Source organism: Pezoporus flaviventris, unplaced genomic scaffold (genome assembly GCF_033815535.1).
Source record: "Pezoporus flaviventris isolate CSIRO_AGI_PZ_B2104156 unplaced genomic scaffold, CSIRO_AGI_Pfla_v1 ptg000002l, whole genome shotgun sequence".
Taxonomy (NCBI): Eukaryota; Metazoa; Chordata; class Aves; order Psittaciformes; family Psittacidae; genus Pezoporus; species Pezoporus flaviventris.
The window spans coordinates 25,418,820-25,433,587 of NW_026892550.1; the positions used below are offsets into that span (position 1 = coordinate 25,418,820).

At 41.5% G+C, this 14,768-nt stretch overlaps 1 protein-coding gene across 1 annotated transcript in view; it reads right to left on the bottom strand.

The window, feature by feature from the left end:
* SCFD2 (sec1 family domain containing 2) overlaps positions 1 to 14,768 on the bottom strand; it is a 190,456-nt gene that overhangs the window by 13,143 nt on the left and 162,545 nt on the right. Inside the window, exon 6 of the mRNA XM_061472727.1 lies at positions 1,759 to 1,904. Coding sequence (XP_061328711.1) covers positions 1,759 to 1,904 — 146 coding nt within the window. The remainder of the gene's footprint in view (positions 1 to 1,758; positions 1,905 to 14,768) is intronic.

The following is a 14,768-nucleotide window of genomic DNA, read 5'->3' on the forward strand; positions in this document are numbered from 1 at the left end:
TAATCTATTACATTTTTTCTGGAGTTTTTGTTTCATTTTTTTTTGTACAACCCCAAAAGCTGCATTGATTTCTAACTCATAACGAAACCTTAATCAACTTTAAATTTTGTCGGGGCAGAAATTGTATTTAAAAGAGTTGTTAGAAACCTTGATGGCTATTGGACATAACTCAGACAAGTTTGTAAGGAGAAAAGGAGACAGAAGAGAGAGAAAGAGAATGAGGAGAGGGAAGGATGGAGGAAGGCAAAGAGGAAGGAAGAAATATACTTCAGATGAATATGAAAGAAAAAGAACAGTAGTTACAATACTAGGAAAATACTCTCCTCTTGCAATGGTCACTACATGGTTTAATAATCTGATAAAAACACATCATTTTATGTAAGACATATACAATTCAATGCTACAAAAAAGTCATTCTAAGAAGCTATCCGATTGCCACTTCCTTACCCGTAGACACCTTTTTTGAGTCTTAACAAGAAATGGAGGCTTCCCAGTTCCTAACAGAGAAAGCAGAAAAGCACCTATTATCTAAACCCATTCCCACAGCACCACGCCAGGCTGGGAAAGTGTACAGCCACAGTAAGGGAAGGACACTACTTCAGAGGATCTAAACTGATTGCATACAACCCATATATTAACACCTGCTAGTCAAAACAGAGGCCCATTTGTAGGCAGATGCATGTATGATGGAAAAAACCACATCGCTTGCTTATTTTAGCTACTCTAAGCCTCCATAACTGCCCTCAGCAGAAGGTTGGTACTATTCAAGCAATTAAACCCATTGCATAGCTAGATTAGGGGGCTGCAAGGTGTTAATACATCCCTTGCTGTGTTCCAGAACTTAGCCCTAAGCAAACAACCTGGGTTACATCCAAAGAACACACCGATGCTAATTACACTTCCAGGAAACTTTCAGAGGTTATTTTCTTTACCATCTGACAGCTCCTCCCACCCCTGAGCTGTATTAAATGTTTAACAATTCCCCCCATTTCAGACACCAGACTGCTACTAACTGCTAGGGGACTTCAGTTTTTCCACACCTTAGTTTTCCAGTGACATTTTGTAACACTCCTGATTTTTGTTCTTACAGAGGACTGCTTAATTTGTACTACATCCCTTTGCTGGTCTACAGCATTCTTATAAGTTTGGAAGGATTTTTTTCTGGCTCAAGAGTCAAGTTTTATAGTCTCTATATCACTGTATGTGCTTTCCATTGTAAAACTATTTTTAACTGAAAAAGGGGAGACAGAAAGAGAGAAGAACACTTTATATTAATCCTGATGACCTATAGTAATACCATAGTGCATTTTTCATATTTTAGACGCAAAAGCTGCATTTTTCACCTATTCACATATGGGACTGAGTCTCACAGAGGAATGGGAGAGAAAATACACAGGAATATAGTTGCTGTATAAATGTGGGTATCCTGCTTTGCTATGCCATGAGAGGTCTTAGTCCAGAATCATCTTGACCTATCCCTTCCTTTCACAGGCATTTATGTCATAGCACAGTGCTGCAGAACAAATCCCAGATTTCCTTCTCAGACAATTACACTTGCTGGCATTGATATGGATTTCTCTGAGTTTGGATGAAGGACTTGAGGAAGTTCTTGATGATTGAGTCAATTATAAAACCTATACTTAAGTATTTTCCACATGTGCAGAACACATATGATTAGCACATCAAGGAAATTAGTGCTGTAATTTTGACAGCATGCTACAGAAACAGCATATGCAGGGAAAAGAAAGATCCACTTGCCTGGTGGGTGTTGCTGCCTGGATTATGTATGGAATTAAACTGTTTCATGTGCATTCGAGCTCGAGCAATATTCCCGAGGGACCGAAAGATACTGTCCACTGCATCTGTGGCTTTCTGAGATGTCAGGTTCAGTGATGAGTCACAGCCTAAAGAAATAAACGTGGAGCTGAGTGAGTGAAAAGCTTTCAAGTGTTTTGATAATAAGCAGTAGGAAAAAGATAACTGGGAGGAAATTTTAAATTAGTTTCATTATGCTATATTCTAGAAACTCAGGAGCTTGTTAGACAGTGGCAGAAGTCTCTGTAGCTAAGCAAGAAGACATAGTCCTAGACAGCAAGTGAACAGCACCTCTCTAATCACATTTGTAACCCAAATCATAGAACAATTTCTTCGGCGCAGGGTATGTTTTGTTGTCCACAGCAAACAGAAGATCCCATGCTAGCAGGCCCTGAAGTTTGTTGGTCTCATCTGGGCAAAACAGCCTTGAAGAGGGGAACTGCTCCTCAGGCATTGTAATGGGCCTCTGGTTGGCAGCCTGCTGACTCCAAATGTAGCTCCTGCTTTTGTGACAACAAAAATGTGTCTGTGCTAAATAAAGCAGAAATGATAGTTACACACTGGAAAGAGCTGTACTGGCATAAAAAACTCCTTATCCCTCAGAGTGGCACAGTTACTACTTCAAATGTACTTTTCCAAAGCACTTCAGATAAGATATAATGCTTATCTTCCACTGAGGAGAAACTCAATTTACACGACCATGTAAAAGGTTCCTCCAGGTGGCTCAGCAGTGCCTTGGCAAAGAGAAATTCTTAGCCTTGGCTGAATCCCCCTCTCCACATGACCTATACTGCACAGAAGTATTGAATAAATGCTTTCTCAGCTGAGCTGCTGCTGAGAATCGGCCAAGTGAGAGAGAACTGGGTCACCTGGTATTTGTATTTTCGTGTCTACACAGCTCTACACCTTTTGACATCTCTGCCTGCCTCTCTTCTCACTTTATTTCTCATCCCTTTGGTGGAAGATCCATCATAAAATAACCTTTCTTGCCGTACATGCACACCACCACACACTGGTGTCTTCTCTGGGGGATGCTGCTGCAGCAGTTTGTGTGTCCATCCCCCAGTTCCACAGTTGGTCCCTACATCTATGCAGAATTCTTCTGAGAGGATGGGGTCTCCCTGCAGGTCCCAGCACCCACCAGCTAGCAGCATGCTGCACCAGTGAAGCCTGGCACTGAAAACAGACATCCAAACTGTTGTGATTGTATGGGCAACTGATTTTTGTGAGGGGGAACTCTGAACAAACTTTACAACTGACAGGGGACAGAATCGTTATGAACTAAAGAAGCAACAAAAAAGGCGGCACTTCCAAACTTTACAGGGAATTTGTATTAGCTAATCTGGATCACTCACGTCTTTGCATTCCTTATGGCAGAATACGTATATATAAAATATATATACACACATACACATGTATAGAGGTCTGGAACTATTTCTAGAACATGGTGATCAGACACTGAGCTTTCATTTGTCTGAATATTATTTGTTGAAAGGCTTGAAGTCAGCTCCCCAGCTGGTGCAGCAAAACAGATAAAATGACTGTACTTCTGCAGGCTACATCAAACCAAGCTGCTGAGGATTTATGCCATTACACCCCACAAAGCAAAGAAGTGAACAGGAACTGTGCCTTGCTGACTCCGATGTTGTAATTCTAACACAGACACTCATATTTCTGGATAGGCTCTTTAAATTAATTTTCTTAATGAGTGCAAAATAACTTACAGAAATACTGAAATGTTGTTGTTATGTGTGTGCAAGATCTGCATCCTCTAACACTCTGATTGACCCAGGTTAGTTTTTCATTTGGCTGAGCAGCCTGTGTGTTGCCCGTGAAAGCCCTGAACACAAACTCTACTCTACAGCTCATTACCCCACTCCACTGATGCTCTTGACATCAGAAAGATAGCTCCTGTGTGTGATCTCGTGCCAGTTTATGTGTAAGGGAATGGGGTTCAACAGCTGAAAAAAGGGAAACAGAACACCTCCTGCACAGATGAGGTTGGTATTAAAGTCTGAGGTAACAAATCCCAGTTTGTATTTATCATTAGCACAGGCAGAGATCTTGTATTGTCAGTGTGCTTTTACCCTGCCCACAAGAAAACAGGGATGAGAAAACGGGGCAGTCTCTGTCGGCTCCCAACTCAGAGGCTGTGTGTATTTAACAGTTAACATTTATAAAGCATTTTTTCAGATTAAAATGAAAATGAAGAACCATATCTCATTATTGCAGAGGTTTGTGTTCTCTCTCAGAGACAAGTTTTCCCTGGTTTAGCTGCATTAGAGATAAGCAGCTCCTAGCTAATATAATCAGTGATATTTTCTTTGTCCTCTCTTTTCCCCTGTGTTGAACAAGTTCAGGCAAGGTAAAAATCACACATCAGGCTTGCCTGCTTTGCACACTCCTTTTTTTTCTTAATTGTTTATTTTCTCAGAGCATTTAAAAGCCTTTTGTTTTGGCCATACAGTTATTTTTTTTCATTAAAAGAAATATTTGTTTCCTTCTCCTGTTGGCATCACTTCTCCTTCTCTCTTTATTTTAACAAGAGCCTTTTGACCAAGAAGTTTCAAACCATCTTGTCACTTCCTACTTCTGGAACTGCTAGGGCAGTTTCCGGTGGACACGGTGGCTGGAAGCCCCCGAGACGCTCCTTACCTTGCCTGACCCAGTGCATCCCACCTGGCTTTTTGTAACTGGGTCAACCTTCTCTTGGGCAATTTCTCAGTGAAGCGCAGCCTCTGTAACAGCACTGCTGGAACCTCACTGCCAGGGAAGTGCTGTCTGGAGCTTGGGCTTTTCTTTACAGCTCGTGCTGACACACTGTGGGCTGGAGGAGGCCATGAAATCATTCACCCTCACCATCTGTTTGACAGGCCACACCACTTCATCACTGTCACCCAAAATGAAAGGCGCAGGAGCCCTGCTGTGCCAGGCTGTGCTCCTGGAGGAGCACTGGAGCGGGGTGTACTTCCAGTCTCCACAGCAGTGTGGTGCTGGACCTAGTTCGGGATCCAGGGAGGCACTGGGAGGTGAAGCTGGTCTGGCACCAGTGGAAGGCTGACCAGAGAGAGGGAAAGGAGGCATACGTTCAAAGGTTTCTCTAAAATGTTACTTCTTGGGATTTCTGATCAAGTACTACCACATGTCTGGGTTAGGGAGCTGCAGCTCCCTTTTTCCTGCCTAACTTACAGCTCTTTTTTTAAAATGTAAATTAAAAAAAACAACTCTTTTCTGCAACCCGTTATTGTTGAAATTAATTAACCAAATCGCAGGCTCTCTGAAGGCTGCTGCCTACCCGTGGCACTGCAGAAGGCTTGGAAAGGGGAGCTGGCTTTCTCTGGGGCCTGCAGAACAACAGAAGCTTGTGTTGTACAAATGGCAGGCAGTTACAAATCACCTCCCGTTCACACCTGCCCTGTGAATGGGGCTATGTGTGCATATGGAGAGCAGAACACAATCCCTCTTCTCTGCTAGCTTCACACTACCAAGAAATCTGCTTCTTTTACAATGAGGAGGTGGAATACATTAGCTGCTGCACAGCTCACGTGCTAATTAAAACAACTCTTCCTGTTACTGTTTTTTTTCACAGGAAGTTAAATGGCATTTCATTTGGAGACCATGCTGAATGAATTCCTTTGAATCCCAAGCCCTATTATATAGGGGAAAAGGCATTTAAATGAAATTTGGTGATTTCCTGTCAGACTTGAAGAAGCCCAGTGGGGGGAAGTCACCATTAACCAGCATGGCGCTAAAGATTTTAAAGCACACATCCAAGATCTTGATATCCCAAGAAGACCATAACCTAGTTCTGTGGTAGGTGGTGCCCAACCTCATTGACATTGTTTCTGTTCTGCTTCAGTTCACTTGTTCTGAATTTCAGGAGAGTGAGACTGTCAGGAGCTGCATTCAGCACCTAACAGGATGAGACTACCAGCCCTTATTTTTGACCTACTTTTGAACTTTTTCATCAGAAATAGCAGATCTCCTCCTAAGTTACATGTCTGCATAACCATTAGCATCAGAACTAATCCATTTTCACAAGAAGCTTGAAATAGGAGAATGGAGATGTTCTCTACAGTCTGGAGTGACCCAGAAACCAAACTGGAACAGTTTTTCTACTGATTTCTGAAATTGGAAGGAAGTTACTGTAAGAAAAAGACACAGATATTGTGAACCCATGAGACCTACAATTACAGAGCGGCACGTGATTGATTATCCCCTCCCTGAATGCAACAAATGAGAATTTCATATCTGTGTATCAGAAAACCTTTCCCTCTGCTTTGTGTTTTGGGTACATGGTCCAGCTGTTATAATCAACCTTGTTCTTTCTCTGGAGCAGTATGGTAATTATGAACACTCTGTGAAGGTCTTTGATACTTCTGAGACATCACTGAAAGGCCACAATGCTTACAAAGATAAAAAGTTAGGAAAGCTTAAAGTTCACCACTTTACTCTGCTTTATTGGTATTTATTTAGGCTTTTTCTACCTTAGACTCTCTCTATAGCGCATTTACAGAAATAAACCAGTGTAAACCCTGGAATGGAGCTGGCAGAGTATCTGAGCCATTTAGAAGTGCACTCTGGAGCATGGGCTGAAACAGAAAAGTAGTACTGTGAAGAAGAGACAATCCAGCATTAGGATTGCATTGTGCAAGCTATTTTTTAGGTATGCAGAGTTAACTTTCTTGTCAGTGAAAGACCAAAGAAAAACAGAGATACAGGGTGCCTTGAGGGTCAGAACTCAAAATACAGCACCATGATCAACCAATGAAAATCTTCTACTTGTATACTTTAGATGATAGTATACCAGTGGGGGCCCTTCTTTGTCTAACAGATATGTCTAAAAGGATACATACGTATACCCACAGCAATAAGTTTTATAATAGTTTTGATATATTCACACATTAAGATTGTTATGAAAAAGTAGGTACAAATGCATATGGTTACACAGACCACAGCTGCTTTTTGCAAGGGGAAAAAAAAAAAGTGTAAAAACAGAAGCTACGATGAAATCTGTGATTCTCCTCTCACCTTCCCAATGGATTCTGTCATGCATTTCAATCTTTATTCTTAAATCTGATTTGTATTAAATTGTGTTGCCTGCTGCACCTAAAAGGGTAGCTGGTGAGTGTGACACCGTGGGACAAGGGTGGGCCAGAATACAAGGTATTTCTCACTGCCCAATAGCAGAACCAGCAGAAGGTGAAAAATCAGAATTGACTCCATTTTAGTTGGGGAGATAACAGAGAAAGGTGCATTCCCTAGACCCTGAGAAGAAAGCATCTAGAGGAGGCAGATACAGCGGTGTCTGTGACAGCTACCCTGTAGCCCATGGCATGACTCTACCCCTGTGGATGGAGAGCATCCTGCTCTACACTTGCTTGGTCCTCCACATCTCTGGCCAGAGCATGCATGGTGAGGGCTCAGGCAGCCATGTCCATGCTGCTGGCAGTTCTCAGTGAGGAGCAAGCCTCCAGGCAGCCTTGAAATGCTGAAGGCCAGGTCAACACCACAGTGGGCTGAGTTCACTTGACATTAGCAAGTGATTCAGGAGCTACAGGTTGGATTAGAGGAAAAGAAGGGTAAAAAGAAATGGGAAAAGTGGGAAGATTTTTAAAATAGTATTTGGTGTTTAAAAGTGAATTTAAACTCCATAAAACAGGCACTTAGCAAAAAAATTATATGAAAGTTATAAAAAATCCCTCCAAACAAGTCCATTTTGCTGAAGCCCTGGCAAAGCAGTGTGCCAGTGCTGCTTCCAGAGAGGGGCTGGAGCTGGAGCTTGTCAGCCGGTGAAGGGGTAGGAGCAGAGGTGCAGAGATAACCTGCCCTTACCTACAGCCTCAGGATGCTCTTGCCCCATCTCCTACCAGCAACCGCAGCACTTTCTAAATTGTTGTCCTGATTCAACTCGTTTTCTCTCCCTCCTTCCATCTCCCTCTCTTCCCATCCCCTTCCTGCAATGGCTCCTTGCCCCAGTCATATCTCAGCCCTTCAATGCATCTGAGAGGTGGAATTCAGCTTGGACGATACCACTGCTAAAGCACTCCATCCCCATGGCCTGCCATGGCAAGAGGCAAGTCATCTGTGCACCAGAGGTGAAGAGGCTGAAACTCCTCCAAGGCATCCAAGATTTTAACATCACAGACAGAGTGGGAACCCAGGATTTCCTAGCCCTGGGCTTAACTGGCACCTCTGCCAGTAAATGCAGCACTGAATAACAGCTGCAAATGCTAGCAGGCAGCTTTTAAATGAGGATCCAAACTCTTAACAGTACCGAGCATTCAGGGATAGAGCACAGGTATGTCTGTATGGGCAGTTCAGCACATATCTGATGTTTTTTATATATGGACATACTCTGTGAGCTCTGGTGCTCACCAGGGAAGGATGGCAAGAGGCAGTGGTGGAAAAGCCTATTGCTGGCATCAAGTCTTTGAACCTCTTCTGGAAGCTGCTCTTTGGTGTGCAAGAGACACACAGTCCGTGTGGCTAAGTACTTTGCTGGATCTCAAGCTCTAAAGCCACACATGTAAAAATCTGGCTGCCTACTTATGTGATTAAATATGGATTTAAGACCTACCTTTAGAGAGTATTTTCTTTTTTTTAATTTTGGCCTCAATATCTGTCACTTGGACATTTCTATTTTACGGGAATATTTTATTGCCTCTTTCTTGCCAAAATCCAACAGCACAACTTGTAATATCAACTTTTATGAAGCACTGCAAGCTCAGTACTGCAGGCTCTCATGTTACATGAAATTAAACTTGTCAATCCAGCACACAATTACAGGGAAAAACTACAGGACTTGCTAGAATATATTACATAAATTAATTACAGGAGGAATTTAAGTTAGGCTCAGATGTGCTTTCTGAAGGAAATTAATGTAACAAATTCATTAGGGAGCCATTCAGTTCCTCCCTCAAGTAGTCCCTATCTTAATTAAAACCCCACACATATTACTAAAGCTATGGTATATCTTCTGTAGGTCTAATAAGGCCTCCCAATCATGTTCTTGCAAGCATTCAGTAAAAGTCCAAGTTTTACTAAATGATGTAGAGCATTTTGAATATACTGCCCTATATGACCCTCAGACTTTTGCAAGTTATTCTCAGCTACCCTCCTTTTGTCTTCAGACTGGTGGCTGAACTTTGGCCAGGACAGATTTTTGCTCCCATCAAGGACTTCCTTGCTATTCATGCATCAGCCAGCACCTTCCAGTGATGCTATGAAATTTCACCCTCCGATCTGCTGCCTCTTACCTACTCCACAAGGTACTCCACGAGGTACCACATACATTCAGGACAAACAATGTGTGGGGAAGAGGAAGGAGGTTTGTGTCCAGGTAGCAGAGCTATCACACCTTTGTGTGAGAGACCACCTGGAGCTGGATGAACCTTTTTAAGGCTTTTTTGCCTTGCTTACACTCAGCACTGTTAATGCAGCACTTCACACTACCTGGGACGAGGAAAACCATATGCAAAGAAAAGTGTTCCTAAGCAACTGTGTTTAAAGCCCTTCATAAAGAAACACCCCAAAGGCCTGTTTTGTCTCTGCACTATGAAGCAGCAGAGGAGGGAGGAAACTCATGTAGAATTCCAGGGTGCTTTACCCACACATCCTCAGAGCAGAACCTCAGGAAAACAAGGCAAGACCTGTAAATGCCTTTATTTTTATAAAACTTTTCTAATGATGACCACAAGGAATCATACTTTTGAAACAACAATGATGTGAAATAGGTCTTTCAGTATTTTTATTTGATCTTTTTGCCCCGCTATTGTCAGTGGTACCATGCACACAAATGAAGGGTTACACCTCCCTGGTGTCTTGGCCTCACCAGGGGACACCTCTGGCAAGGGGCTGGCTGGGGCTGTAGGAGCGCTGCTGCAGACTTGTGCTTTCCCAGTAGGAGGCTTAGCATCCCACTGCACACCAGAGAGACAGTGCGTGGGCAGTAAAGAAGCTATGCCGTGCATCCTTCAGCTGGTCACACACATGCTACCTAGGCAAGGGGTGTATATAAGACACAGATGTCCATATTCTGCAGGCAGACAAGAAGTTACACTAAAGCACAACCCTCTCAAGCACTTCCATCACAACCAACAGTGATTATGGCAAGGAACATGTGCAGTTTAATCCACATACAGCATCCAGTTTGTGTTACCAGCTCAACTGTATTTCATGCTGTGCTTACAACAGACCCTCCGGAGACAAACCCCGTCTCTGGTGTGTCACTGTGTTGATCTACCGAACAAATGACCTGACGTGATGTTACAGTGTTTCAGATTTTCCTGCGCAGAATACATAGAGAAAAACTGCCACCATTCATACAACTAAGTCTGTCTGTAAAACACAATGTTGTACACATGGGCTTGAGATGCCTGACTCATATTCTGAAGCTATGAATCATGAACAATTTAATTCTGGTATAAAAGCAAGCTATATTGTCTGTCACCTTACCAGAATTCTAGACAAAAGGTAGATGATAAGTTTAGCCTATAGAATGGGTGATTATGTTATTTGGAATAAGCACCACGTCTCAGATAAGATCAGGAAAACCTTATTTTGTAGAGGAATTTGCTTTTCATGAATCTCATGAAAATATCTAAGCAAAACCAGTATTACATTTGGAGTCAGAAATAAATCAGGAGAGGTGTTGGCAAATTTCTCTCTTCAGCTCTGGTTTAAGTGGTTGTTGATATTTTTCATCAGCTGCTGTAAAAGCGTTTAATTTGAAATCATTGCTGGAATGCTGTTTCAAAAGATAACTCATCTTGGTTTTGGAATATTTCACATCTCAGTGAGAATAACATCCTATAAAAAATACCTTCACAGGAAATCTTTTCTGTAATGAAAGCAGATAATACTGACTCATTTAAATTATTTAGATGTCCTCCTCTGTTCACTTACTCTTATAATCCACTGAAACTGTGCACTGCACTTTATAGAGGTGGTAAGAATACAGCGCAGTCCGAACATGTAAAAATCTGCAGATAAACAAGAAAAGGCAACCAAGTAAAAAGCATGGGCAGAAAGAACAGTAATAAAGCAATAAAAAAAGTGAGTTAGAAAAAAAAGCACTGCATGAATTATCCCACTTCATGTTAATTTTAAAATTGAAATTACTGCTATACAAGAGAGAAGACAGACTGCATAAAATGTACTCTGGGTGAAAAGCAAAACGAAGGGAATGAGGCTGCAGAAAGAGAAGGAACCCTGCTATGGGCAGATGGACCAATATGGCACCATTTGTTTCCAAAGGATGAACAGTGACGCCACGTGCCCCTTCCCCTCAGAACACGAGTGTTGCAGCTGGCCATGACCAAGACACAGTAGATCCCTGACTACAAATAGCACAAAATTATATAATGAATGATCAATTTTATCCTTTTTCTTGACTGTTAACTAGAAAGCACACTGTACTGCAGATAGCAAGTATCAGTCAATGAAGAAAAGATCAGCAGTACAAGCTACAAGCGCATGTATAGAAGGAGGAAATATCCTGGAGTATTAAATGGAATGAACTTGCATTCATGAAGCAGATAATAATTCATAGTATGTGCAATAGATAAAAAAAGAGGCCTCAGTTTAGCTGAAAATGTAAACACACATTCAACTTAAAAGGTGCAATGGGATGAAGTTAGGGCAATGCTTAAATGCCTTGTTGAATTAGGGTTAAAATCTCTGGTTTAAATTCAGAAATAATTGTGCTATTTTAACTAACAAAGAACCGAATGGCTTGTGGAGTTGGTCTAGAATGTTTTGTAAGCAGTTAAGAATTTACATTTTTTGCCTAGAAATCGAAAATGCATGCATTGGTGAAACACAGCTTTTAACACAGGCTTGAAGAAACAACAACTGATAGAAAATGCCTGGGATCTGTAGTCATTTCCATTTAGTATAAACTGTTAATGTTTCCAGGGAAAAGAAATAATGAAAAACACTCATGATCTTGTAGCCAGGTTTCAACACCTGCTTATTTATTGCAGCCAAAAGAATAAGAATGGAAGAGAACATGTAATTTCAAAATTAACTTGATTTTTTTGTTTTGTTTAGAAATAAAGACAATAAATGCAAGGAACTGGTCAAGTCTAAGGACTGACAGCAGCAATTTCGTCATCAGACTGTTTGCTACCGTGGGTCTGGGCAAGTGTAGCTCAGAAGCACTGCGGCTCCAGATGACCAAACACTGTCATTTGCAAGATGCCTGTAAAATGGCATCATATAACTGCAACAGAAATATTTATAATAATATATCTAAGCTAATAGGGTCTCAAATGATCAGTAGACATAGATGCATTTCCATGGATATGTACTGCATGTAATGGAGCCTGTGGAGGAGAGGGGAGACTCCTGAGAATCCTGCCATAATCATGTTTCATTTCAGAGGGGAAAATACTGACTAATTTTGGTTCTGAAGTCCTCATACCAGGCTGAGGAGCAAAACAACTTATGACAACACATGTAAGTAGAGATAATTAATAGGCCAAGGACTGTTCCTTGAGAAGCACTGTGGTTGATATGTATCTCCCTCCCTGAATTCCAAATGTTGTTAGTCATAACATGAATGAAATGATTGATGTCTGGGTAGACTGCTAGGTCTAAGCCTTACTTTCTCATAAAGTTTGCATGAAAGCATGCTACTTCTACCCTCCTGACAGCAATGTGTGGCACTATTAGAGAGCGATGGGCTCAGCAGCAGTAAATGTCACCTCAGAAGTGAATCAACATGGAGTAAGAAAACACTCAAGTTTCCAAGCAGTGAAAAATACTAAAGGACAAAGCTTCTTCATAAACTTTATTAGTACTTCTTCTTAGATAAGTAAAAAATCTGTTTACTGCAGGTTCTGTAATCACCATTATAGTCTCAGCCAAATTGATCGTGACTTTCTCTGCCATTTTATTTAGGAAGTTTTTACCATCCTCAGATGTAAGGACTGACAGTAAGGACTGCCTCCATTATCTGGGGTGTAGATGTGCAGAACAGCACCAACATCTGAATAAAACCTGAGAGTAGAGCCTGGAAAATAGTTAACAACAATCTTTATCCTATAGGAAGACGTCAGAAGGCAGCACCATGCTCAATCTCCCAGACAGAGTGCTGCAGTGCAGCACCATGCCACTCAGCTCCTGGGAAAAGCACCATCTCACAAGGATGGTGCTTCATCTAGACTGATGATGTCTGCTCACAGCGAGGTTGGAGTGCTGCACTTTTTGGGTGCAGCTGTTCTGCTTCTGGTTCCAGAGCTGATAGGACACATTCAGCTCTCCCCAAGCAGAGCACACAGCAAGCAACAATCTCTCTGTACTAGGTGGAATATCATGTTTAAGCTTCTACTGTGACCCCCTGGTCTTCGATCATGCTGTCACAACTTATTAAATTCTTTGCACTCCCAGTAGTTTAATCTGACCTTCGGCTGCTCTTGCAGAACTGCACTTGCTTTATGTTGATTATTTGCCATTTAAAATACTCTGAAATGGAATTAATCTCTAACAGTGTTAGCCATCTGAAAACCATAAATCTAGTCCACAGTCATTATCTCATCCCAGGGAACTCCTGGAAAGACCATTCTGTCTGCACTGACTATATGTAGTATCTAGAAAGCTTCACCTGCTAATATCAAACTGTAAAATATTTCCTGCTTCCAACTGAAGGCCCAAGTCATTAACATGAAATATAATAGAGTGATATAAGTCTATGATAAGGAAAAGGATTAACCTGTAGACCAGAGCTATGACAAGCATAGTAAGGCATGTGTTGTTCTTCTAAAAACCAACTATGAATAGATACTACCATCAGCCCCAGCACATTCAGTCATAAATGCTTACTCTGAAGATAAAAATAAACTGTCCTACTTTCTGCTTGTGCCAACACTACAGAAGGGAAAAAAATACAGATACCAAGTGATCCATTTGTGAGGAGTCTTCAATATGTATAATACTTGCTTTAATTATAGTCTTTTTCATAGCTACTCCAGGGTGCTGCACCAAAGTCAAAATTCAGGATCTCACCTTTGGTAAGATTGCCTCGAAGAACTCTTGTAGGCAAAGGGAGCCAAACAAAGGCAGAATGAAGCCATCTCTAACCAAAATCTTGACAGAACAGAAAAGCAGCAGCATCTGAAGCTCCAGTGCATGAGTCCAAATGGACACAGGTTGCCTTTCAAATCTGAGAGTGTTTTTGCAGAGCTAGCAGCTATAAAAACACATTTTCAGTTGTAAGTTGAGCAAATTTGATATGAGTCACTGTGGCTGTAAACATGCAACCCCCACAGAGCTGTCTGCAAGTTGTTTCTCTGCACATACCCACTTGCTTTCAATTGAAGCCTGAATAACTGAGTGACTGCAGAATACCAAATGCAGTATATAAACGTAAGAGGAAAAAGTGACACAGACAACTGCAGTCTAGTCACTTGCCTTTCAGACTTATAGGCATAAAGTTCAAGCAGATTTTGAAAAGAAAAACCAAGTGTTAAAGATGAATGAGGAAGGTGGACAAGAGCTGACAAATGCAAGCGATAAGCAGGCTTGCCACCTGTCACCCTGGGTGACATAAGTGACTGTTCAGCTGACAGAAGTCTGGTAGATGAAGACTATTCAGATTTCAGTAAAACATTTGATACAACGACACCAGGAGAATTAGTTTGAAGTGATGGGATTTAATAAAGAGTTGAAAGGAACAGGCTGAAGGAGAGACAACAATGGCCTGGGCTAGACAGAGAGCCTTAACAATGTTCCTTGAGGACTGGCCTTACTATTTTTAGTGATGACTAACTTATGCACAAAAGGCAGGAGTGCTGATGACAAAATTACGAGGTACTGTTAAAGGTAGAAGGAGCTTGAAATATTGTACAAGATTTAAATTCTGAAGCACCGGAAACGAGGCAAAGCAGAACAGTACAGCAATGCAAAATGACATATACCAAGGTCATCAACTTAGTGGGCAATAATAACAA